Raw genomic sequence first — 27,147 nt, forward strand, 5'->3', positions numbered from 1 at the left:
CTTCTGAGTCTTGACCATTGATTTATGTCTGTTTCTCTACCAATACCATGCTGTTTTGATTACTATGGCTTTGTAATATCATTTGAAATCAGGGAGTGTGATACCTACAGTTTTGTTCTTTTTTCTCAGGATTACGCTGGATATTCAGTGTCTTTTGTGGTTCCATATAAATTTCAGCATTTTTATTCTATTTCTATGGAAAATGCCCTTCAGATTTAGATAGAGACTGCACTGAATCTGTAGACTGCTGTATCCAATATGGACATTTTGACAATGTGAATTTTTTCAATCCATGAGCATGGACAATCTCCATTTATTTGTGTCTTCTTCAGTTCCTTTCAACAATGTCACAGTTTTCAGTGTGCAGATGTTTCACCTCCTTGGTTAAATTTATTCTGATGTATTTCATTCTTTTTGTTGCAATTGTAAATGGAATTGTTTTCTTAATTTCTCATTCTGCTAGCTCATTGTTAGCATATAGAAATGCAACCAATTTTGTATATTGATTTTGTATCCTTAAAATTTACAGTACTTATTGTTTCTAACAGTTTTTGGTGGAGTCATTGGGGTTTTCTATACCTAAAATCATGTCATCTGCAAATGGGACAGTTTTACTTCTTCCTTTCTAATGCCTTTTATTTCTTTTTCCTGCCTAATTGCTCTGGCTAGGGCTTCCAATACTACACTGAACAAGAGTGGCAAGAGTGGCTCATCACTGTCTTGTTCCAAATCTTAGAAGAATAGCTTTAAATTTTTCACCATTGAGTATGATGTTAGTCATGAGTTTGTCACATATTGCCTTTATTATTATGTTGAGGTATGTTCCTTCTGTACCCATTTTATTGAGAGTTTTTCTTTATCATAACTGGGTATTGAATCTTGTCAAATACCTTTTTTTTTTTTGCATCTATTGAGATAACCATATGGGGTTTTTTTGCGGTAGAGGGATTAGGTTTTTATTTATTTATTTTTAGTGGAGTTCCTGGGGGTTGAACCCAGGACCTCATGCATGTCAGACATGCACTCCACCATGGAGGTATAGCCTCCCCCGATCACATAGTTTTTAATCCTTCTTTTTGTTAATATGATGTATCATGTTGACTGATTTGAAGATGTTGAACAATCCTTACATCTCTGGAATAAATCTCATTGGATCATGGTGTATGATCCTTTTATGATTTGGTTTAGTAATATTTTATTGAGAACTTTCGCATCTATGTTCACCAGAGATATTGGCCTGTAATTTTCAATTTTCTTTTTTTGTGTTGTCTTTCATCTGGTTTTAGTATCAGGGTGATGCTGGCTTCATAAAACGAGTTAGGGAGCATTTCCTCCTCCTCAGTTTTTTGAAATAGTCTGAAATGGACAGGTATTTTTTTTTGAATGTTTGTCTACTGCCACTTTTTAAGTGTAGAAAGTCTTCCTACCAGAAATTTAAAGTATTATAACTCATTTTCTTTTATCTCTCTTTTAACGATTAACATTTTTTAAAATGTTCAGTTCTATGACTCACTTAAAATCTACTGGGGTATAAAACATAAGTGAAGGTATAATCTAAATAATCTCCTATTGTTTCAATATCATAATTTGTTTTCCTAGGGGGAGGGTATAGCTCAGTGGTCTAGTGCATGCTTTAGCATGCACCAGGTCCTGGGTTCAATCCCCAGCACTTCCATTAAAAATAAATAAATAAACGTAATTAGCCCCCCTAAAACAAAAACAGGTAAAAAAACACCAATCTAAAAATATTTTTAAAACAACAATTTGTTTTCCTCACTGATTTACTGTGCTTCCTCTACCATGTATTTAATTATTAATATTTTTCTAGGCTGCAAATTCTGTTCCACTGATCCATTTTTACATTATACTGCATTATCTTCAAAACTGTAGCTTACCTTCCCTCATTACAATTGTATTTCAGAACAATTCTTATATTCTCACTTCCTTATTTTCCTAGAGTAATTTTAGAGTAATGTTAAGTTCCAAAAGAGGGGAGATTTTGGCATTTTTAATTTGAATTATATTAGGATATATTAATTTGAAAAAAAAACCTAATTAACAACTATGAGGTATTAATACATTATTCATTACTGCAGCAAAACATTAATATTTATGTGTTTATATCTAAAATTCCCAAATAAAATTTATTCATCAAGGCTTCACATATTTCCTGTTAAGGCTATTCTTAGATGTTTCATACATTTTATTGCTAGTATAACTCATCATCCCTCTTACTGCTAACTTTCCAGAGTAAAAATGATTTAGGAGTTTGTTGATGGTAAATTATTCCCTGTTTTTGTTTCTCTGGAGATATCTTTATATAGTTTGTCTGGCTTTTGAAAGTAGTTTTGCTTTGTAGCAAATCCACGTTGACAGCTATTTTCTTTTTCTTTTTTTTAATTGAAATACAGTCAGTTTACAATGTTGTGTCAATTTCTGGTGTACAGCATAATAGTTCAGTCATACATATACATATATTCATTTTCATGTTCTTTTTCATTATAGGTTACTTCAAGATACTGAACATAGTTCCCTGTGCTATACAGTATAAACTTATTGTTTATCTACTTTATATTTAGTAGTTAGTATCTGCAAATCTTGAACTCCCAATTTATCCCTTCCCACCCCCGACATCTATTTTCTATCAATGTTACAAAAATATTTTTCATAACTGCCTTCTGGCTTTCACTGTTAACGGCAGAGAAGTCTATTGTCAGTCTAACTGCAGTCCTTGTGTATGTGATCTTTCTGTCTTTTCTCTTTGGCTGCTTTGTCTTTACCTTTTTTTTTCTTTTTTTACTGTGGTAAAATACTAACATAAAATTTGCCATTTTAACCATTTTTAAAATGTGCAACTCAGTGTCATTAGTAATATTCACAAAGTTGTACAACCACCACCCCTATCTATTTCCAAAAATTTTCATTACCCTAAACAGAAACTCTGTGCCCATTAAACAATTAACTCCCTATTACTTCTTTTCCCCAGCTCCTGATAATCTCTAATCTACTTTCTGTCTCTATGGATTTGCCTATTCTAGACATTTTATTTAAGTTGAATGATACAGTATTTGTCCTTTTGTGTCTGCCTTATTTCAGAATAATTTTTTCAAGATTCATCCACGTGTAGCATGTATCAGAACTTCATTCCTTTTTAAAAAATTGTGGTGAAATATACATACAATTTACCATCTTAACCATTTTTAAGTGTACAGTGCAGTAATGTTATGTACATTCACACTGTTGTGAAGTCAATCTCCAGAACTCTTCATCCTACGAAACTGAAACTCTATATCCATGAAACAACATCCCCCAAACCCCTTACAACCACAATTCTACCTTCTGTCTCTGTGTAACTGATTACTGCAGTTACTTCATGTAAGTGGAATCATACAATAGCTACCCTTTTGTGACTGGTTTATTTCACTTAGCATAATGTCTCCAAGGTTCATTTATGTTGTAGCACGTGTCAGAATTCTTTTCTTTTTAAGGCTGAATGATATTCCATTTTATGTATAAACCACATTTTGTTTATCTGTTCATCTGAAAATTGAACTGGTTCTTTGTTTTGGCTATTGTAAATAGCACTGCTATGAACATGGGTGTACAGATATCCATTCAAGTTTACGCTTTTATTTCTTTTTTTGTATATGCCCAGGAGTAGAACTGTTGGATCATACAGTAATTCTACGTTTAACTTTTTAAGAACCATCAAACTGTTTTCCATAGAAGCTGCACTATTTTACACTCCTAACAGAAATGTAGAAAATTTCCCCATCCTAAAATTTGTTATTTTTTGGTTTTGTTTTGTTTTTAAATTATTTTTTATCTTAGTAGGTATGAACTCTGATTGCTCTTAAAATCTTTTTGTTTTTTAATTTCATTGTAATGTAATGAAATGGAATTATAAAACAAACTAATGTAAATTTCTTTTTATTTATCCTGCTTAGTATGTTATACTTCCTATATTTAGAGATTCAAGTTTTCATCACTTTCAGAGCGTTCTCAGCTATTACCTCTCCAAAAGAATTCAAAAGTTCTCTCCTCCTGGATTCTAATTTGATGTAAATTAGGCCTCTCATTCTAATCTTCATTTTTCTACCTCTTCTCTATTGCTGAATTCTAATTTCTTAAGAACTATTTTCCTAGCTTAGTCTCTTTTTCCTTTCTAGAAATCCTATTGGTTCTTTTTCAAACCTGTCTAAATATCTTATCTATTCCTCATTTTGTTCTATTTAATCTTTAACATTTTATAATTGTTTTATATACTCTGTCTGATAATTCTTTTTTTTTATTGCATTAGGTCTCCAGTATTTATTCGTTTTATAACTGGAGGAATGTACCATTCACTAACATATCTCCATTTCCCTCACCCCAAGCCCCTTACAACCACTCTACTCTGTTTCTATGAGTTCAGCTTTTATAGATTCCACGTGTAAGTGATACTATACAGTATTTGTCTTTCTCTCTTTGACTTATTTTTCTTACTGTAATGCCCTCAAGGTATATCCATGTTCTTGTAAATGGCAAGATTTCCTTCTCTCTCATGGCTGAATAATATTCCATTGAATATACATGACACATCTTTTTTATCCATTCATCTGTAGACAGACATTTAAGATTGTTTTCATTTCTTGGCTATTGTGATGATAATTCTAGTATCTGAAGCTCACTATGGGGGAATCTAAAACTGCTGATTCTCTTGGGGTGGTTCATTTCCCAATGTATTTAATGAGCACATGTTTGGCCTCTGGGATTCCTGGTGGTCTGTGCAGGAAATGTGCTACTTGAGAGAAAACCTATACTGGAAGCCAGGGGGACTTACAACTTTAAGATCCCTTTATCCACTCTACAGAGCCCAGATCACGTTGTACTACTGATACAGGCATATAAATTAATGTCAGCTCTGCCATTCTAATATGCCCATTATTGCTGGTTCAGCTTATATTCTGAATATATAGTAAATTATATTAGGGAAAACTACATTTCCAGAATTAGTGTTATGGCTTCTTTTGGTACTTAATTCTGTTCTAATTTTTATGTTCTTTCTAACAACACTCTTTTAATTACTATAGCCAAATAATAATTCTTGACAATTATCACAAGTCTGCTACCTCAGGTAGGTGGAAGGGATTGTGATCTTGAAGGGGCCCACTCAGGTCCTCTGGGGAGCTAGCAGTGTTTTACTGTAGAAAAATGTTTCCAAATTTTTATTACCACAGACAGTGATGTTATAAAAATCCCCTCCCATTGACCTTGCTGCATATATGTAAAAGTTTCTCAGGGGTAAAGGCCTAGGGGTGGAATAACAAGATCATGGGGTGTACACAACAAACTTAAAAATGAGGTTGTTTTATACCAATCAACCTTCAAACCAACAGTACATGAGAGCTTCCACTGTGCAACGACTTGCTAATGTTGGTGTTGATGGACTTCAAGATGTATAACTTATCTGGTAGGTGCATGTGCCAGTTATTAATCTACTGCCTCTCAGCTCTAAACACACTCCTCCTTGTGATACTGGATGCAGACTCTGCAAACTCTATTTCCCCTTGGCTCAGTGTCAGACGCTGCCAAGAGAGGGCCCTAGAGGGACACTGAGAGGCTCAAAGAGGCAGTAGGGATGCCTTGGGTGTTCTGTTTCCAAGTGGATCAGCACAGAGGCAGCCCGGCAGCGTTTTAGCACAGCTCTTCCAGTTAGTTCAGCAGTGAATGCTCTCTGACAGACAAAGTCTGTAAAGACTGAAGAAAGGCTGGTCTGACAGTTTAGTCAGAAAGTGAGAACACTGCCAATCCAAACTCCCAGATGGTTTCAAGACTTTCTTCACTACCCAGCAACTAGGTGTAAGGTGATCAGAAACCCTCCCTGTTGGATTTACTTCAGCATACCAAGCTTAGCACTCCCCCGAAATCTGTCATGACATCTTTTTCCAACAAAGGTCATACTTATAATTCTCTTTACAACCTGAGTTAAAAGAAACCACATTAAGCTTTGATGATAACAACTAGCACAAATTCATTCTTCAGTGCAATTAAAACCGCACACCATGCACAAAAATAAACTCAAAATGACTTCAAGACTTAGATATAGGAGAAAACACCATAAACCTCCTAGAAGAGAACACAGGCAAAACATTCTCTGATAAAAATCATAGTAATGTTCTCCAAGGGCAGTCTATCACGGCAACAGAAATAAAAGCAAAAATAAATGAGATCTAATTAAGCTTTCGCACAGCACAGGAAACTGGAAATGAAATGAAATGACAACCTACAGAATGGGAGGAAATATCTGCAAACGATGCAACTGGCACGGGCTTAGTTTCCAAAATATACAAACAGCTCATACAGCTCAATAAGAAAACAACAAACAACCCAAACCAAAAATGGGCAGAAGACCTAAACAAATATTTCTCCAAGACATAAAAATGGCCAATAAGCACATGAAAAAATGCTCAATAGCACTAATTATCAGAGAAATGCAAATCAAGACTACACTGAGGTATCACTTCACACCAGTCAGAATGGCCACTGTTAAAAAGTTCACAATCGATAAATGCTGGGCAAGATGTAGAGAAAAGGGAACTCCCACTACACTGTTCTGGGAATGTAGTTTCATGCAGCCATTATGGAAAACAGTAATGGAAATTCCTTAAAAAGTTGAAAACAGACTTACCCTATGATCCAGCAACCCCACCCCGGGCATATATCCAGAGGGAACTCTATTTGAAAAGATACACGCACCCCAATGTTCACAGCAGCACTATTTACAATAGCCAAGACATGGAAGCAACCTAAATGTCCATCGACAGATGACTGGATAAAGAAGTTGTGGATGTGTGTGTGTGTGTGCGTGCATACATACACACATATGCAATGGAATATTATTCAGCAATAAAAAAATAAAATAATGCCATGCAGCAACATGGATGGACCTAGAGATGGTCATCCAAAGTGAAGTAAGCCAGAAAGAGAAATAAAAATACCAAATTATATCACTTGTATGTGGAATCTAAAAAAAAAAGAAGGGAAAAGGACACAAATGAAATTATTTACAAAAAAGAGACAGACGTGCAGACATAGAAAACAAACTTCTGCTTACCAGGGGGAAAGAGGGTTGGGAGGGATAAATTGGGAGTTTATGATTTGCAGATACTAACTATGTATAAAATAGATATACAACAAGGTCCTACTTGTTGTATAGCACAGGGAACTATATTCACTATCTTACAATGGCCTATAATGGAAAAAAATGAAAAGGAATATATATACATATATGTATGTATGTATAAATAAATCACTATGTTGTACATCAGAAATTAACACAACATTGTAAATGAACTATACAGCAAATACATACATACATACATACAGGCTGTGTTTTATGAAAGCCTGGGATAGTGACTGGCCTTAGAAAAGTTCTATGCACATCAAAGTTACACCTACCCTCACACAATCCTCACATAATATAAGCAAACCTTCAGTTCTTATAGGGATTCTTCTGCAATCCATGTATGTATGTATAGGTGTGTATGTATATGCACACATACAGGTGTGCCCCCCCCCCCACTTACTGAAGTCATTGCTGGTGGCAGAGCAGTCCATACTTTTCTAAGTGGTAACTCAACTCTGACATTCATAAAAACACTTTCCCCTGTGCTTCGAACTGAAGTTTCAGCTATTCCATGTGTATATCATTCAGATGAACTGGCCTTTTTGTCCCTTAGCTAGGCTCTCTAGGACACAAATGGCAAATAAATATCACCAAGATGATTTACCATCATTTATGCCCCCCTCTCTCCCATATATATTTTCATTACAATAATTAACTAGTACGTCTAAAAACAAAATCTCCAGGTTCTCAGCCTATGGAATTTCAAACCAGTGAGGGAAGGATAAACGGAAATTTAATAAAAAAGGAACTGTAATACGTGGATAATTATTTGCAAAGAAAAAGTTTCCCAATTCATCTGAAAGCACTAGTCTCCCTCTCTGGTCATCTCTCTTCACATACGTCAGTCAGGAAGTCCACTCCGTACCAACTTTAAATCAAGTAAAATCAAGTTACTACTTAAAGGAACTAAAGGAATAAAATGAGTGCCTTAATGCAGAGGTCTCTAATAGGTTGCCCATGGGTCAGATTTAGTCAACAGATGTGTTTTATGTGGCTGGCAGCAAATTTTTTAGAATGTGATTTAGCTTCACACATTTAAAAGTTGAGAGACTTCATAAAATAATTCAGATTTTGACCTAGTTTAAAAAGTAAGGAAGTCTTGGGAAGAAGAAAGCATGTATGTTAACAGCAGTGTAACACTGAATTCACATTTCTTTACAGCCATAGACTAGGGCTGAGTAGCTGCTGCCCCTTTTAGATGGGTTTTTCCTTATATTCAACCCCTTTCACACCTATGTTATCTGCCTGGAACTGAGGGAACACTTGTGCCTCCTGAATTAAAGGGATTAAAATGATAGCCTTAAATTAAGAGAAAAGAATTCACAGAACTGAGTCTAAAGTACAACTGTGAATAGAAATTTAAAAGCAGGTAGAGCAGATGTTTAGGATGGGGCTGTTTATGCAATACTAAAAGCTCTTATCTTAGTATCTTTTCATTTATTATACACTTTGTAATTAATTTCTTTACAAGCAAGGATATATTTTGTTTCATTGATATAGTCTTCTACTCCTGATTCTATCATTGTTTTAAAATATATATTGATAACTGACAGGGGAACTCTTAAAGTACTTTCAAATAATTATCTTGGATATTTATCCCTCCACATTAAAACCTATTGAATTCTTTTGGGGGGGTGTATTTCATTTTTATCTATCTATCTATCTATCTATCTATCTATCTATCTATCTATCTATCTACCAGGGATTGAATCCAGGACCTTGTGCATGCTTAGCATGCACTCTACCACTTCAGCTATACCCTCTTCCCCACACTGAGATTTTGACTAGGATTATAACAAATTTATAGATTATATATTGGGAAAGAATCGTGTGTGTGTATACACACACATACACACAATTTTTTTTTTTTAAAGGTATACCTTTGCTTAACATTGTCACGTATCATTGGGAAAAGATGGTTACAGATGAGGGATCCTAGCATATGTTTTAGGGCAAAAAACTGGATTTGGAGGCAAATGTTTTAAAGTAAATGTAGAATATGTCATAGGAAATTATCACTTTACATTAGATTAGTTACTAACTTTGCATCACTATCACTCTCCTGCAGCACTGGGTAGTGATAATGGAAGGCTGGGATAAGAAAAGGATTTTCCACTGTTCTGTGTATTTATTTAGGTTGCAGGGAAGAAACTACATCTTTATGATGGTAGTCAAAAAGCTACTCAGTAAACAAATCTATGGTTACCAGGGGAAAGGGGGTGGGAAGGGATAAATTAGGCAGTTTAAGATTTGCAAATGTTAACCACTATATATAAAAACAGATAAAAAGCAAATTTCTTCTGTATAGCACATGGAACTATATTCAATATCTTGTAATAACCTTTAATGAAAATCAATATGTGTATATGTACACATGACTGGGACATTATGCTGTACACCAGAAACTGACACATAGTAATTGACTATATACTTCAATTAAAAAAAAAATCCCTACTCAGTGATTAACAATTTAAAATACTTTTTCCTGGAAAATACTTCAAATTCCTTAATACATATTAGCCCAATTTTTTTCCATTTGCATCATATTTTATCTTTTTTAATTTTTAATTTTTAAAATTGAGGTGTAGTTGATTTACAATGTTACTTTCGGGTGTAGAGCAAAGCAATTCAATTATACATATAAATATGTATATATCTTTTCTTTTCATATTCTTTTCCATCATGTTATTACAAGAAATTGAATATAGTTGCCTGTGCTGTATAGTAGGTCCTTGTTGTTTATCTATTTTATACATATTAATAGGTATCTGTTAATCCCAAACTCCTAATTTATCCCTCCCCTGCCCTTTCCGATTTGGTAACCATAGTTTGTTGTCCATGAGTCTGCTTTTAGTTTGTAAATAGAATCTGTATCATTTTTTGATTCCATATATAAGTGATACTACATGATATTTGTCTTTTTCTGTCTGGCTTACTTCACTTAATATTATAATCTCTAGGTCCATCCATATTGCTGCAAATGGCATTATCTCATTCTTTTTTACGGTTGAGTTATAGTCTAGTGTGTGTGTGCGTGCGCGTGTGTGTATACACATACACCACATCTTCCTTTTCTAGTCATCTGTCAATGGACATTTAGGTTGTTTCCATGTCTTGGCAATTGTAAGTAGTGCTGCTGTGAACACCAGGGTGCATGTGTCTTATTATAGTTTTCTCTGGATATACATCCAGGAGTGGAATTGCTGGATCATACAGTCTATTTAAGAACTTCCATAGTGGCTGTACTAATTTACATTCCCACCAATAGTGTAGGAGGGTTCCCTTTTCTCCACACCCTCTCCAACAATTATTGTTTGTGGACTTTTTAATAATGACCATTCTGACTGGTGTCAGGTGATACCTCATTGTAGTTTTGATTTGCATCTAATAAATTAGCGATATTGAGCATCTTTTCATGTGTCTGTTGGTCATCTGGGTGTCATGAAAGAATCTTATTTTTAACAATGCTAAATCTTTCCCTTCAAAATTATATACATATCTCTTCATTTATATAGGTCTTCTCTACCATCCTTTAATCAAGTTTAAAATTTTCCTTTATAAAGCCTTACATGCTTATTGTATTTACTTTTGAGCAGTGGAGGGGGAAGGGTATAGCTCAAGTTATAGAGCACATGTTGAGCCTACACTGGGATCCTGGCTTCAATCCCCAGTACTTATTCCAAAAACAAATAAATAAACCCAATTACCTTCCCTGCCAAATAAATAAATAAAAATGTATTTACTTTTGGGTGGTTTCCTTTATTTTTTTGGTAGGGAGTAGTACTTTTTGTTGCCAAAGGAATCTTTTTCTAATTACATTTTTATTTGGTTACTGCTAACATACATAGGAAAGCCACTGTTGTTCTATATTGAACTTCAATCTGGCTATTTAAGTGAACTCTTATCAGTTGATTATATGTAGGCCAGGGGTTGGCAAACTATAAGCCTCAGGCCAAATCTGGCCAGATGCTTGTTTTATAAGTAAAGTTTTATTAGAACACACCCACATCCATTTGCTTATGTACCATCTCTGGCTGCCTTTATGCTAGAATGGCAGAGTTGAGAGGAGAAGCAACAGATATCCTAGGCCTGCAAAGCCTAAAATACTATCAGGCCTTTTATAGAAAAAGATGGCCCATCCCTGAGCAGGTAATCATATTATCTGTAAATAATTCTATCTCTTCTAAATTCATTCCTCTTATTATTTATTTAGAAATGAATGGGATCATAGCATAATGGTGAATAGTAATGATAATAGAGAGCATCTCTGTCTTGGAACGCTTTTATTATTTCACCATTAAGTCTGATATTTTCTATAGGCTTCTGAAGATATCCTTCACTGAATTAAAAAAGATTTTCAGAGCTTAAAATTTTAATTTAAATGACTGTACTTTATTCTGAGATTATGCCATTCCTACTTTTTTCTGTGAAATAGTAATATAAAGCAGTTATTTTAAAAAATATCTTGGGGGTGTGTGGTATAGCTCAGAGGTAGAGCACATGCTGGGTGTGCACAAAGTCCTGGGTTCAATCCCCAGTGCTCTGTTAGGGAGGAAACATTAAAAATTTAAAAAAACCCCAAATACATAAACAACAAGTTCATACTGTATAGCACAGGGAACTATATTCAGTATCTTGTAGTGACTTATGGTGCAAAAGAATATGAAAGCGATGTTAAGTGTGTTCATGTATGACTGAAGCATTGTGCTGTGCACCAGAGATTAACACAACATTGTCAACTAACTATACTTCAATATACATGTACCCAAAATACCCTAAAAATATCTTTACATGGTAAAATAAAAGCTGACAATCCCATATTAATCCACTAACTAGGACATGAAATCTAAGAAACACTAGGTTAAGTTTTTAAGACTATAATGGTATTTACAGCAGAAACTCTAAGTGGAGATCATTCAATACCCTGCTTTTCTTACTCAAAATCACACTGGATTTATTTACATAAAGAGCAACACAGACTAGTGGTTAGGTGTCAGAGGACATAAGCTTTGAGGTCTAGACAGGTTTGGATAGGAATTCTGCCAAACACTCCACCCTCCTGGCCCCTGTAGATGTGAGAGGTCTCTAAATTAGGTTCCTCCTCTGTAATGTGAGCATAATAGCAGTAGCCACTTTAAATGCTCTTCTCGGAATTAAATGACCTGAAGCACACAAAGCACTCTGTATAGTATGTGGTCAGTTACGAGTGTTCAATAAATGTTAGGTGCTATTCCTATTCATATTTTATATACTTCTGACATGTGTATAAACCTTTATTACTCAGTACATGCAAGGAGGACCACATTTTAATATTTTGTAATACCAAACTAGACATCTGAAATTAACTTCCAAAGGAAGAAACAAGGCGGGAGGGTATAGCTTGGTGGTAGAGTTCAGTTTGTTGCAGAAATACCTTGCTAAGCGTGCGCAAGGTCCCGAGTTCAAGCCCCATTACCTCCATTAAATAAAAATAAACCAAATTATCTCCCTTCCAAAGGGGAAAAAAAAAAGGGAAGAAACAACGATTATTTAGTTCCAACTTGGTTAATACTAACAAGTGGATCAATAATAGAGAATATTCACATATTCATACAAGTGCATATTATGCTAATAAATACTTAATTGGAAGAATTATTTAGCTATTTTGATTCTTCCATATAATTGCTTATCCTCCAATTATGCAGATGTGTGTATTTCCTGCACCAAACAACTTACAAATACGAATGAAACAAGGAAAACACTATTCTATTGGGGGAGGAGGTAACTGTGTTTGTTTATTTATTTTAATGGAGGCACTGGGGATTGAACCTAGAATCTTGAGCATGCTAAGCACACGCTCTACCACTGAGCTATACTCCACAGCCCAGGGAAACACTTTTTATACAGGGCAAAATTAAGATCAAACACAAGTATTCCAGAAAAGGAAATGTTGGATACAATTTTCCTAAGAATGGAGAATCAATATGAGGTCAAGAATAAATGTTTTATTTCTCCTTAATTACACAGATTTCAAGGAGGGGCAAGATTTCAGAAAGACTCTGAAACAACTGAAAGTGTAAAAAAAACCCACAAAAATAGAAGCAGCAGTTAGAAAGAAGTACAGTCAGTGGCCGTGGCCAGGAAATACATATAATCAAGTTAGGAGAGAAGAGGCAGAGCCTAAATAACAGACAAGTTTTCAAAGGGGAAGAAAGAGTTTTTAAAAGAAAAATGTATTACCAAGAAAGTTACAATGAACAATGTGGAAAAAATATCCTTAGATTGTCAAGCATGTGCAACTATTACAGTTCTTACACTAAAAAGGGTAAAAAGGGAAACTAAAATTGTAAATTGTCTAAGCTTAGATCCCAAAGAGCAGTAAGAATTTACTTACTTCACTAGAGCAGCTGCTTCGGGAAGCACATCAGCAAACGATTCTCGGAATATGATCGCATTTTTCCTTTTGCAGTTCTGTATGACATCGTTGGCAAGGTAAAAGAGATTCAGACGGTGGGGATAGGCAGCTGGCACGACAAAAGACAATAAACAGAAATTGAATGAGTCAATTTATGCTTAGCGCAATGTATTCCAAATACGAATGCAAATTCAAATTGTGTATCTGCTATTACATGGATGGATGATGAATAAACAAATGAACTAATGGATCAAATTACTGAACCCTGAAATTACTGTAATGCCTAAAAACCTTGACAGCTTCAGATTAAGTTTCTCTTAAAGGTATTCCTTGAGCAGATTTCTACTCATTTTGTACGTGTTTGGCACTAAAAAACTCACTGGCTCTGGAGAAGATAAAATAAAACAAAATTGTTCTCCCAAACATCTGGGGAGATAAAAAAATGAGCTGGAGCAGTTCAATTTTTTGCAAACACACCAAGGTTGGTGGAAAGAGCATGGGCTTTAGAATCCAATCAGAATGTGACCTTAGGCAAGTAAATTAGTTAAGTAAATTCTTAATCTCCTGTACATTATTATTGTACACAAACTCTTTTCATCAACCAATCCAGATACCACTCAGAGACACCTAAGTCCTCCTCATGTACTGGAAGAGACGCTCTGCTGCCACTTTCATCACTGGGTGAGTGTTCTGGGAGATAAATAATTTGATCCATAAACACACCTAAATTAACCTTTTTTCAAAAGTCTAGGACAAGGTCCAATCAATTTATTATCTGGAACCCTGAGTAAAGCCACCCCAAATTTCATTATTATCCTGGACAATTTTAATGTCCAAATAGATGATTCATCACATTTTTTAGTCTCACTTTCTGAACTCAAATTCAGCAACCTCCAAAAACCACTTCTTTCTATCTTTTTTTTGTTTTTAATGGAGGTACTGGGGATTGAACCCAGGACTTTGTGCATGCTAAGCATGTGCTGTACCACTGAGCTATTACCTGCCCCTTTTCTACATTTTAAAATCACCCTTTCTGACTACAACCTCCCACTTCCATTATATCTGTCCTTCAATTTCACCAAGATCTCAGTTCTTTGTTTTCTCTAATTCACATACAGTCTCTTCTGGTACTCAATTCTTTCTACCAATCCAGAGTCTTTCTGATCCATCATTTAAACAAGCAATATCAAAACTTCCATTTGCTTTTTGTCCCCCCAAAAATTTAGCCTTTCTATCATGTGCATTCAACAAAATCCCAATCTGGATCAATCTAACGGAATGCCTTTACTGCACCTTTATTTCTGCTGAAGGAAAAATCATACTACCAGCAGGACTGAAACAAAACAAACTCAGTTCCTCCATTCATAAGCCCTCAGTGCTACAGATCTTCCACATGTCCTTAGTCAGCATCCTCTCTCATTTGTTACAAGACCTATTTAAAAATTTTACCACTCTTGTCAAGCGCCCTATCTTACCACATTCTTTCTCATTCAGGAAATATGCTTAATATGCTACTTCACAGAGGAAGTAAAAATCATTAGATGGGAATTACATGTTCTCAAAAAATGTATCCATATTTAAACTCATCCAGATCAACTTACCTGAGTCAGTTAAGATCCTTCAGATTTAGGGATCTGAAAGAGTTTTCAGGGGATCTAAAATCTGTGGATTTTAGATACACTGCTTCTATTAACCCTGTAATTATAGGAGTTGACTTTTTTCTTGTACTTAAAAAAATATGCAGGAAAAGCCAAAAAAGCAGGTGTTGCAGTACTGATTTCAGACAAAATAGACTTTAAAACAAAGGCCATAAAGAAAGATAAAGAGGGACATTTTATAATGATTAAAGGAGTGATACAAGATGAAGACATTACACTCGTTAATATATATGCACCCAATATAGGAGCACCTAAGTACATACAAGAATTACTAACAGAGATAAAGGGCGATATTGATGGGAATACAATCATAGTTGGAGATTTTAACACTGCATTAACATCACTAGACAGATCTTCCAGACAGAAAATAAACAAGGCAACAGAGAAATTAAATACTACAATAGAAAAACTAGATTTGGTGGATATTTTCAGAGCATTACACCCCCCCAAAATAGAATATACATTCTTTTCAAGTGCACATGGAACATTTTCCAGGATCGATCATGTACTTGGACACAAAAGAAACCTCAACAAATTTAAGAAGACAGAAATTATCTCAAGCATCTTTACTGACCACAATGCCATGAAACTGGAAATCAACAACAGAGAAACAAAGGAGAAAAAAAGAAAAGCATGGAGATTAAACAATATGTTATTGAAAAAACAATGGATCAATGAGGAAATCAAAGCTGAAATTAAAAAATTCCTTGAGACAAATGATAATGAAAGCACAACCACTCAAAACCTATGGGACACAGCAAAGGCAGTGCTAAGAGGGAAGTTTATAGCGATACAGGCCTTCTTCAAAAAAGAAGAACAATCTCAAATAAACAAGTTAACCCACCACCTGAATCAATTAGAAAAAGAAGAACAAAAAGCCCCAAAAAGCAGCAGAAGGAAGGAAATAATAAAGATCAGAGAGGAATTAAATACAATAGAGATTAACAAGACCATAGAAAAAAATCAACCAAACCAAAAGCTGGTTTTTTGAAAAAGTAAATAAAATCGACAAACCTCTGGCCAAACTCACAAAGAAGAAAAAAGAGAGAGCACAAATTAGCAAAATAAGAAAGGAAAATGGAGAAATTACAACAAACAAAATAGAAATACAGAATATCGTACGAGAATATTATAAAAAACTATATGGAACCAAACTGGATAACCTAGAGGAGATGGACAAGTTTCTGGAGACATACTGTCCACCAAAACTGAATCAAGAAGAAACTGAACACTTGAACAATCCGATCACTAGAAAGGAAATAGAAATAGCAATTAAAAACCTCCCTACAAATAAAAGTCCAGGACCGGACGGCTTCACCGGGGAATTCTACCAAACATACAAAGAAGAACTCATACCAGTCCTTCTCAAGCTCTTCCAGACGATTGAAAAGGAGGGAATACTCCCAAACTCATTCTATGAAGCCACCATCACCCTGATACCAAAACCAGGCAAAGACACTACAAAAAAAGAGAATTATAGGCCAATATCACTGATGAACATAGACGCCAAAATCCTCACCAAAAATTTAGCAAATAGAATCCAACAACACATAAAAAAGATTATACATCATGACCAAGTGGGGTTCATCCCAGGAACACAAGGCTGGTTCAACATACGCAAATCAATCAATGTAATACATCACATCAACAAGAGAAAGGACAAAAACCACATGATCATCTCAATCGATGCAGAAAAAGCATTTGATAAAATTCAACACCCATTTATGATAAAAACTCTCGCCAAAGTGGGTATAGAGGGAACATATCTCAACATAATAAAAGCTATATATGACAAACCTACAGCCAGCATAGTTCTCAACGGTGAAAAACTCAAAAGCTTCCCACTAAAATCTGGGACAAGACAAGGATGCCCACTATCACCACTCCTATTCAACATAGTCCTGGAAGTCCTAGCCACAGCAATCAGGCAAGAGAAAGAAATAAAAGGGATCCAAATTGGAAAAGAAGAGGTAAAAGTGTCATTATATGCTGATGACATGTTACTATATATAGAAAACCCTAAAAGGTCCACACAAAAGCTACTAGGGCTGATTGAAGAATTCAGCAAGGTAGCAGGTTACAAAATTAATGTTCAAAAATCAGTTGCATTTCTTTACACTAACGATAAATCAACAGAAAAAGAAAGTAAAGAAACAATTCCCTTTAAAATAGCACCCAAAGTAATAAAATATCTGGGAATAAATCTAACCAAGGAGGTGAAAGAATTATACACAGAAAACTATAAACCATTGATGAAGGAAATTAAAGAAGACTTTAAAAAATGGAAAGATATTCCATGCTCTTGGATTGGAAGAATCAATATTGTTAAAATGGTCACACTGCCCAAGGCAATCTACAGATTTAATGCAATCCCTATCCAATTACCCTGGACATATTTCACAGAACTAGAACAAATCATAATAAACTTTATATGGAACCATCAAAGACCTAGAATTGCTAAAGCATTACTGAAGAGAAAGAAAGAGGCTGGAGGAATAACTCTCCCAGACTTCAGACAATACTATAGAGATACAGTCATCAAGACAGCATGGTATTGGTACCAAAACAGACATATGGACCAATGGAACAGAATAGAGAGCCCAGAAATGAACCCACAAACCTTTGGTCAACTAATCTTCGATAAAGGAGGCAAGAATATACAATGGAATAAAGAGAGTCTCTTCAGCAAATGGTGTTGGGAAAACTGGACAGCAGCATGTAAAACAATGAAGCTAGAACACACCCTTACACCATATACAAAAATCAACTCAAAATGGATTAAAGACTTAAACATAAGACAAGATACAATAAACCTCCTAGAGGAAAACATAGGCAAAACATTATCTGACATACATTTCAAAAATTTTCTCCTAGAAGAAATAAAAGCAAGAATAAACAAATGGGACCTAATGAAACTTACAAGCTTCTGCACAGCAAAGGAAACCAGAAATAAAACAAGAAGAAAACCTATGGAATGGGAGAAAATTTTTGCAAGTGAAACCGACAAAGGCTTGTTCTCCAAAATATGTAAGCAGCTCATACGACTCAATAAGAAAAAAATAAACAACCCAATCCAAAAATGGGCAGAAGACCTAAACAAGCAATTCTCCAAGGAAGACATACAAATGATCAAAAAGCACATGAAAAAATGTTCAATATCACTAATTATCAGAGAAATGCAAATCAAAACTACAATGAGGTATCACCTCACACCAGTCAGAATGGCCGTCATTCAAAAATCCAAAAATGACAAATGCTGGAGAGGCTGTGGAGAAAGGGGAACCCTCCTACACTGCTGGTGGGAATGCAGTTTGGTGCAGCCACTATGGAAAACAGTGTGGAGATTCCTCAAAAGACTAGGAATAGACTTACCATATGACCCAGGAATCCCACTCCTGGGCTTGTATCCAGAAGGAAATCTACTTCAGGATGACACCTGCACGCCAATGTTCATAGCAGCACTATTTAAAATAGCCAAAACATGGAAACAGCCTAATGTCCATCAACAGGTGACTGGATAAAGAAGATGTGGTATATTTATACAATGGAATACTACTCAGCCATAAAAACCGACAACATAACGCCATTTGCAGCAACATGGATGCTCCTAGAGAATGTCATTCTAAGTGAAGTAAGCCAGAAAGAGAAAGAAAAATACCATATGAGATTGCTCATATGTGGAATCTAAAGACTCATGGACAGAGAATACAGACTTGTGGTTACCAGGGGGGTAGAGGGTGGGAAGGGATAGACTGGGATTTCAAAATTGTAGAACAGATAAACAAGATTACACTGTATAGCACAGGGAAATATACACAAAATGTTATGATAAATCACAGAGAAAAAAATGTGACAATGAGTGTGTATATGTCCATGAATGACTGAAAAATTGTGCTGAACACTGGAATTTGACAGAACATTGTAAAATGATTATAAATCAATAAAAAATGTTAAAAAAATGCAGTCTACTATGTTAGGAGCTTTACATAAATTATGCTACCTTGTTTATGTTACTCATCACTCCACTCAGACAGCAATTACCAAAGTTACCAATAAATTCCAACTTATTAAACCCAAAGGAGATTTTTTTCCACAAGACTTCCGGCACCCAGAATAATCTGTTACAGTAATTCCTCGTTTGGCTTCTGTCATAACTATTCTCTTGGTTTTCCTCCTACCTGGTTCCTCTCCATGTATATACATGGACGGGCACGTACAGGTAGGCAGCTCTGCCTGTGATCATCCTCCATTAAATGTTGATGCTCCCCAGGGTTCTCTCCTGAGCACTCTTCTCGATTCACCCATAGCATAGCGTTTTTAGATTTCAGGTTTGAAATCAGATAATCTGTTCCGTTACTGGCTCTGTCACTTAATAGTTATGGGGTCTTATATATTACTTAACTCTTCTGCATGTTATCTTCTTTTTCTTTGTAAAATGGCAACCTCACAGGTTAAAGAATTAAATAAAACAATGTATGTAAAGTATTTAGGACAGTGCTTAGCCATAAAAAAGGAAAATGTCATCAGCATAATCATCTACTTCTAACTACCACCACCTACACATCATGACCCCCATACTCAGATTTCATGCCCGGACTTCCCTTTACCAGTCAATGCACACGTCTACTTCTAAGTTTCAGAGGTACCTGAACTTGATTGTTCAATATTTTATTAATAATCTTCCTTTTCTTCCATCTGTTACTCCTCTTGTGTTAAGCCAAAATTTTAGCTATCTTTTTTGACTCCTCTTCCTCCCTACCTGACCCTCGACCTCTTTTGATAAATTCCCAACTCCAGTCAATTTTGTCTCCAGTAGTATTTGTCAAATTTATCCCCTTTTCTCCTTCTCTTCCTACTATTGCTCTTTGCTGGATTCACTTGCCTTTAACCTGGACTACTACTACAACACCCTCCCCTAGCTGGTTATCTTGCTTCTGGACTTGGTCTTCTCAAATTTATTCTCTACATTGTTGCTAAATTCATCTTCTAATATGGAAACACTACCCAGTTATTTCTTGTATCAAAGCTGTCAAGGATTTCCAACTGCTTACTAGAAAATGTCCAAACACCTTAGTCTCCATTTATATTCTGGATCTTACCTTCCCTCCCAGTCTTTTTTAAAAAATTGTATTTATTTTTATTTTTTAGGCTGTATCTATAATTTTATTACAAAACCTTTCTTTTGGCATCAGATGGTTACAGTGATAGCAAGATACTGGAGTGTGGCATAGCAGCTCTAATGTAACAACTGCATTCCCTGCTTTCTGAACCAAAATTTAAGTTACCTCATATCCCTTAATACAAGTTACCTGCAATCAATAATGCTGCAAATCCTGACACAAATCATTTAGGGAGGAGTTGATGCTAAGGGATTAGAGTAAATGTTGATAACATTACAAAAGTTCCTTTATGCAACTGTTTCTTCTTCCTTCCCCCGAATTACTTTGCTTAAAAACAATCAAATTACCCAGAACTAGTCTGAACAGCACCAGCACCCAAGGAACATCACATTTAGTCCGTGTTAAAAAGCAGTACATTTGGAGGTGGGTCTCTTTCTGTGCTGTTTGCTGTGAAGGGATCTTCCAATATATCTCCAATATTGCTTTCTTACAGTGTCCTTTTCTTTAGCTAGGACTTCACGTAACTCGGTTTATTGAGAATGTCTTCCTTCTCACATTGGTTTTTCAGCATGTCTTCAAAGATATCCACAAGATAGGCAATTAGTTGGGGGGGGGGGGACTGTGACCTGGTTGTAAATCAAGTAACTGATAACAGATTGGGATATTCGTAAAGACCATGATCCTGCAAAGATCCCTTTCAAATAGTTACATGCACTTTCATTATGTGGTACTAGTTTGAACATTTCCAGAGAGTACTGGACTTTTCTCCCCAGTATAGCATGATCATTGTAGCTAGTGGTGTTAGAAATTATAAAGTATCTTTGGCTTCAGACAATTTCTCACATCCTCATGAGAAGCTGGTCTACATACTGCAGCTCATTAACCCAAAGTTTAAATTACTGAGTAACCTGCACAGCCTCTCCCTTCCAGTCTTACTCCTTCCCCTTCAAATTCACAGTTTCACCTTTAATGAATTACTCACAGTTCCCAGAAACCTTGTTCTCTCTCTCACACAGAATTTTCCTTTTCTATGATAACCCATCCTATTCTACTCACCCATAGGAAAAAGTCCAAAAATTTTCATTTATTTGATGTCAGATTCTGACCCCCCTCTACCCCATCTCTACTTCTTCCAAAAACAGATCACCCCAAACTATTTTATTACCACTTCTCCCCTGTGCAAAGTCTCCACTCTACTCAGAGCACTGCAGGAATTCAGGAGGATGCAACACTGTATACTGACTACACTTAAGTTAACCACCACCATCACCACAACAAACAGGCAATTTGCAGAACAATGAAGAATTATAAAAGAACTCTGGGGAAAAGCAGACTTTTCCTTTGATATATAGTCTATTAAATTCTGACCTTTAGACTATCTTTACATTGGTTCTTAATAAATTGGCTAACCTCAAAAAAAAATAATAAGGAGGAATGAGAGAAATTGGCTTAGGTAGTGGGAAGATGCCTTACGGCAGGAGAATTTGAGAAGGCCCATTTTAAATATCTTTCAAACTCTCCATAACCTAGTTCTTGCTTACCTGTTTAGACTCTCTTCCTTAAAGCTCCAGTTTATAGAGCCACATTTTGTTTTTATCTCCAAGCCCCACCTTCTTCCCTTGCCACCCACATCAATAGGCTAATTCTCTTTCTTCAAGTCTCAGCTTATCCATCATATCTTCCATGAAGCTTCCACTGACTCTGCAAGACTATGCCTTTAGTGCTCCCTAAACTTAAAACCCCTGTCATAACACTTACCATACTGTAGTGGTGCACTTGCCTGCATCCTCCACTAGAGCATAAGCTACCCGAAGGCTGGGATTCTGTCTTGTTTACTGCCATGTCCTCAATGACATTATCTGACAGGTGTTCTGTGTCTGATAGGTGCTCAATTAAATTAGTTAAATGTTTGATGAAAAAGTTAAATTTTCATAGGCAAGAGGGAAGGGGATGAGCACTCTGTGAGAAAAGTCATGAGCAAAGGGACTGAACAGGACTGTGCAATGAGTGTCTTTTGTTTTGGAGAAGGGAAAAATCTAGGCTAGAATTTTAAATTTATTTTTAAAATACTTCTATAGCACTTTGATTTGCTAGGTAGTATTCTAAAAATGATAAAAATATTGACTGGTATTCTTCCAACAGCCCTATTAGGTTAGTACTGTTATCTCTGGTATTTAAGAGACAGAATGAAGTAAACTGTCCAAAGTCACAGCAAGTAAGTGGTGAGGCTGGGATTGAAATACAGACCGCTTGGCTCCAGAGTCTACATTCTTAAGTACTACTTATTTCTATTTCTAATTGACCAGGAAGGTCTGGGTGGAAGAATAGTTGGAGAATAGGCAAAGATGACAAATTCTGGTGGGACCTGAATAACGAACTAGAAAGTTTCAGCCTTTATTCTATGGCTAATAAGGCATGAAAAGCTTTCACATAGAATGTTTTAGAAAAAGCAGGAAATAATTTTATTGTTACAAATAAAAAGAGCTAATAACACTGCAAGGAGGAATCAGACAAATCCAGGTAAGATATTACGCAGGACAACTGGCCCAGTCTTATCAACAAATCAATGGCATAAAATGTACTGCAGAGATTAAGAGACTCACGGGACATCGCAATCTGCTGTAATTAATTTCTATCCCTGAACTGGATTGGATATTGGTTTGGACTAACCAGCTGTAAATGAAATTTTTGATCAACTGAAGAAATGTGAATGTGGTCTGGGGTCAGATGAAATGAAAATTTACTGAAGTGGAAACAAAGAAATCATTAACTGGAAAAAAAAAAACCAGTTACAGAATGATCTCATGTCAGAAAAAAAAAATCTGAGAAAGAGATCAGAAAGGTTATGGAATTAAGCTTTAATAGTACTGATCACTATTTTTCCCCTTTGCATGCCTGTATTCTAATTTTCTATAATACATATTTGCTGCTTCCATAACAGATTATTAAAGAAATACAATCATTTTTGCCCAAAAAGTTTAACTGGTTGTCTTGAAGTAATTTTTATTTTAGCCTGGACCTGTCTGAACTGCAAACTCAAATATCCAACTGCCTACCCAACATCCCTCTCGGATGTCTAATACACAGCCAAGGTCAACATGTGGCATTCTGAGCTCCTCCTCTTATCTGTCTCCCTCTACAGTCTTCCCTATCTCACTAAATGGCATTTCTTCTGGTGCAGTGTTCAGCCAAAAATCTTGAGCCATCCTTGACTCCTCTCTCTTTCACACTCGATCTCCAGCCTCACAATACAGATATCATTAATGCTACCTTTGAAATATATGCAGATTTAGGAAGTTAAAAATGCTGAAAGAAAGAAGGTTAGAATAAACCCTGTGGTGCTGGATTGTAACTGGAAGTCTTGGTATGAATTCATAGTTACATACAGAAAACATGCAGTGAATAAATGTGTATGTGTGCGTGTATAAATACCAACTACTTCCTAAATCTCTCCACTGAAGAGGCCTAGAAGTAATAATATGCTAGGTACCTAATACTTAGATCTTAGCTTCTAAGAGGAACCAGGGCTTCTTGGAGCAATGGCTGATTCCAGGCCAGGAAAGTATAAGAGCTTAGAACACCTTGTAAGAGAAAGCAAAAAAGTGCCGAAAGAATGATGTCAAAAGGACACACGCACATAAACAACAAGTTCATACTGTTCAACACTATACAGTATGAACTATATTCACAATAATCTACCTTACTCTACACACTTTATATTTCTCTAATAGGTAGAGTAGGAAAGGGTAACTTGTGAGAAAGCAATGTATTAACCAGGGTATCATATGATACTTCAATAACAATGCCATCACCACCTACAATGCATAGGTGAAATCAGGAGTTGTAAAATTATATATTCACCAAAAACTTATAGAAGAACTAATTTCCATAAAACTATTATAATATATGTCAGCCAATCAGTTGTCACAGTTAGGTACTATGCCCTGAGTTTTTTCTCCATCTATCTAGTAAGTATAGAAAAATTTCCAAGAAGCAGTATAGTATGGCCCAGTGTAGTAATTCCCAAATTCTGGCTGTGGCCTATGATGAAATTTCCACGGTTTGCAGAGAAATGAGAAAAATAAGTACATAGCTTATTTTTTCCTAAAGCAAAATATATCCAAGTTAAAAGGCTGTTCCTTATCATCATCTTTCTACTTTTCTGGTAATTAAAATATCTTTATGAAATGAAAGTAACAATTTCAATGCTCTTAACTGGCAATATGAACAATCCTATTTCAACACCTTTAGATTTTATTTTCTCGAATTGATTGGCCCACATCTAGAAACTACTAGTCCAACAGATCTTCTTTGATCCTGATTCACTGTGAGCTACCAAAATAAATGAATGTTTAAATACTTCAAGTGCTTATTTTGCTTCTCACAATCAATAATTAGACTTGTGTTTTAACTATGCTGGGAAAATTCCTTTCTTGAGATTATATGGACCCATGATCTGTGGGTCACAAAAATGCAAGAAGCAGCATTAGTATATAAAGACGGTATTTTATTTATCCCAAGAATTCAAGGGTGGCTTTACCTTAGAAAATCTATAAACATTATTCACTATATTTACAGAAAAACTCTTGACAAAATTCAGTGCCCACTGTTAGCAAATAACAATTTCCTTATTAGAAATAAAAAGGAATCACATAACCTGATTAAGAAGTCTTAAATACAAAGAGTGAGGTACCCCAGGGGAAGACTGTATATAGCAGATCAATTGTTCAACACTGATCACTAGATTCAATACAATTACAGTCAATGATTTTTGGAAAAATCAACAAGCTGATTCTAAAATTTAAATGGAAAGACAAAAGACTCAGAAGAGCCAAAAAAATTTTGAAAATTCTGTTGGAGGATTCACACTACCTGATCTCAAAATAAGATGCAGTAACCAAGGCAATGAACTATTAGCAAAAGGACAGACACACGATCAATGTGACAAGACAGAGTTCAGAAACAATCTCATACGGTTAATTGATTTTTGACAAAGGTGCACAGGAAATTCAATAGAGAAATGAAGAAAGGGCAGTCTTTTCAATAAACGGCATTGGAACAGTTAGACATCCACTAAAAAAATAAAACTTGAACCACAACTCACACCATTTTAAAAATTAACTCAAAATGCAATTATAAACTCTAAATTTAAAACCTAACTACAAAACTTCTAGGAGTTGAATGTCTGCAGGGTCTGTATTGCTGTTCCTTTTTCATTCCTGTTATTAGTAATTTACACCCTCTTTTTTCCCCCTTAGTCTGGCTAAAGATTTGCCAATTTTATTGATCATGTCAAAGTTTTGATGGGGTTTTAAATGGGAAACAAATTAGCAGAATACACTTGTAAAGTCAAACAGCTGTGGCCCTTCAATCCAGCAATTCCTTTCATGAACATGTGCCCCAGGATACAGGTCCAAAAGAACCCACAGTAGCATTATTCATCACAGAGAAATAACTATAATATAGGCTGAATCCTAAATAGTTAGAATCTCTTGAATAAGTCACAGAGATTATTTTTAATTTGATGAGATCTGATGTAACATGGCAAGGACATCCAGTTGGATATGAAAAACAGCCCTTGTTTAAAATTCTAAAGATAAAAAATTATTTCAAACTAATATTCAGCCACAAAGTTCATGTTAATAAAAGCAAATACACATATACGATCACATGTGTGGCTGCTAAACCAACTTTTTCAGGTTTCCTACTTCTTAAGCCAATAAGGGTTAGTATTTTTCATGGACATTTTCTCCATTTCTCTAAGGCTTTCAAAATTACTAATGTAAAGTTGAACATGTATTTGTAATTTTAAAAAATTTATTTATCTATATAGATATAGATAGTCTTCTTTTAAGAATACACTGGATAAAGAAAATGTGATATACATATATACATCTCATCCACACAATGGAACATTATTCAGCCTTAACAAAGGACAGAAACTCTGACACATGCTGTGATATGAATGAACCATGAAGAGACGTTATGCTAAGTAAAATAAACCAATCACAAAAGGACAATACTGTGTCATTCCACTTGTATGAGGTACCTAGAGTAGTCAAATTCACAAGAGACAGAAGGTGGTTGCTAGGGGATGAGTGATGGGAGGAATGAGGAGTTACTGTTTAATGAGTACAGAATTTCATTTTGGCAAAATGAAAAAATGTTCTGCAGATGAATGGTGGTGGTTGCACAACAGTGTTAATGTACACAAGAAATACATAAGAAATTATTAATAATGGAACTGGGCATAGAGAGGAAGGCGAAGGGTAATTTACTTCTCACTTTGTAACACATGTATTGTTTGATTTATAGTTACCACGTACTTTTACAATAATACAGTAGTTTAAAAAACAAACTAGTTAATGGCTCCCTAATATATGGAAGTGACTCATTTGAAAATAACCCTCCTTAACTACATAATCCATTATAGCCACCTCCTCATTTTTTACCTTTCCATCTCAAATACTTGGAACTGTCTACTATAATGGCCAGATGTCTGGCCACGTCCTCATCTATGACAATTTATTTAAAAAGTATATATGTCATTTAATATTGGACATATCAAAAAAGTGTGCAACTTATGAACTGACATTCTTCTATAATGAGCTTTTCCTTCTTGCCCCTCCCTTGTCTCTTTCTCTTTTCTTTTAAAGAATGTAACTATGGACTCAGGGATGTTTTTCTTCATTAATTACTGTCATTATCCTTTTTGATGTGCAAACTGTCTCACAGTTAGCTAGTAAAATCCCTTTCAAGCCACCTTTTGATATGATTTCATTCATATTTGAGCTCTTCTGAGAACTT

The 27,147-nt window shown here is 35.4% G+C and overlaps 1 protein-coding gene and 1 pseudogene across 4 annotated transcripts in view; both read right to left on the reverse strand.

The window, feature by feature from the left end:
• Nucleotides 1-27,147, reverse strand: part of RPRD2 (regulation of nuclear pre-mRNA domain containing 2) — a 74,802-nt gene that overhangs the window by 27,913 nt on the left and 19,742 nt on the right. For all 4 annotated transcript variants that reach the window (XM_072946646.1, XM_006216937.4, XM_072946648.1 and 1 more), the window contains exon 2: nt 13,542-13,671. In XM_072946646.1, the coding sequence (XP_072802747.1) occupies nt 13,542-13,671 (130 nt within the window). The remainder of the gene's footprint in view (nt 1-13,541; nt 13,672-27,147) is intronic.
• LOC140688151 (protein farnesyltransferase/geranylgeranyltransferase type-1 subunit alpha pseudogene) lies at nt 20,732-21,233 on the reverse strand (annotated as a pseudogene).

This window comes from Vicugna pacos, chromosome 21 (genome assembly GCF_048564905.1).
Source record: "Vicugna pacos chromosome 21, VicPac4, whole genome shotgun sequence".
Taxonomy (NCBI): Eukaryota; Metazoa; Chordata; class Mammalia; order Artiodactyla; family Camelidae; genus Vicugna; species Vicugna pacos.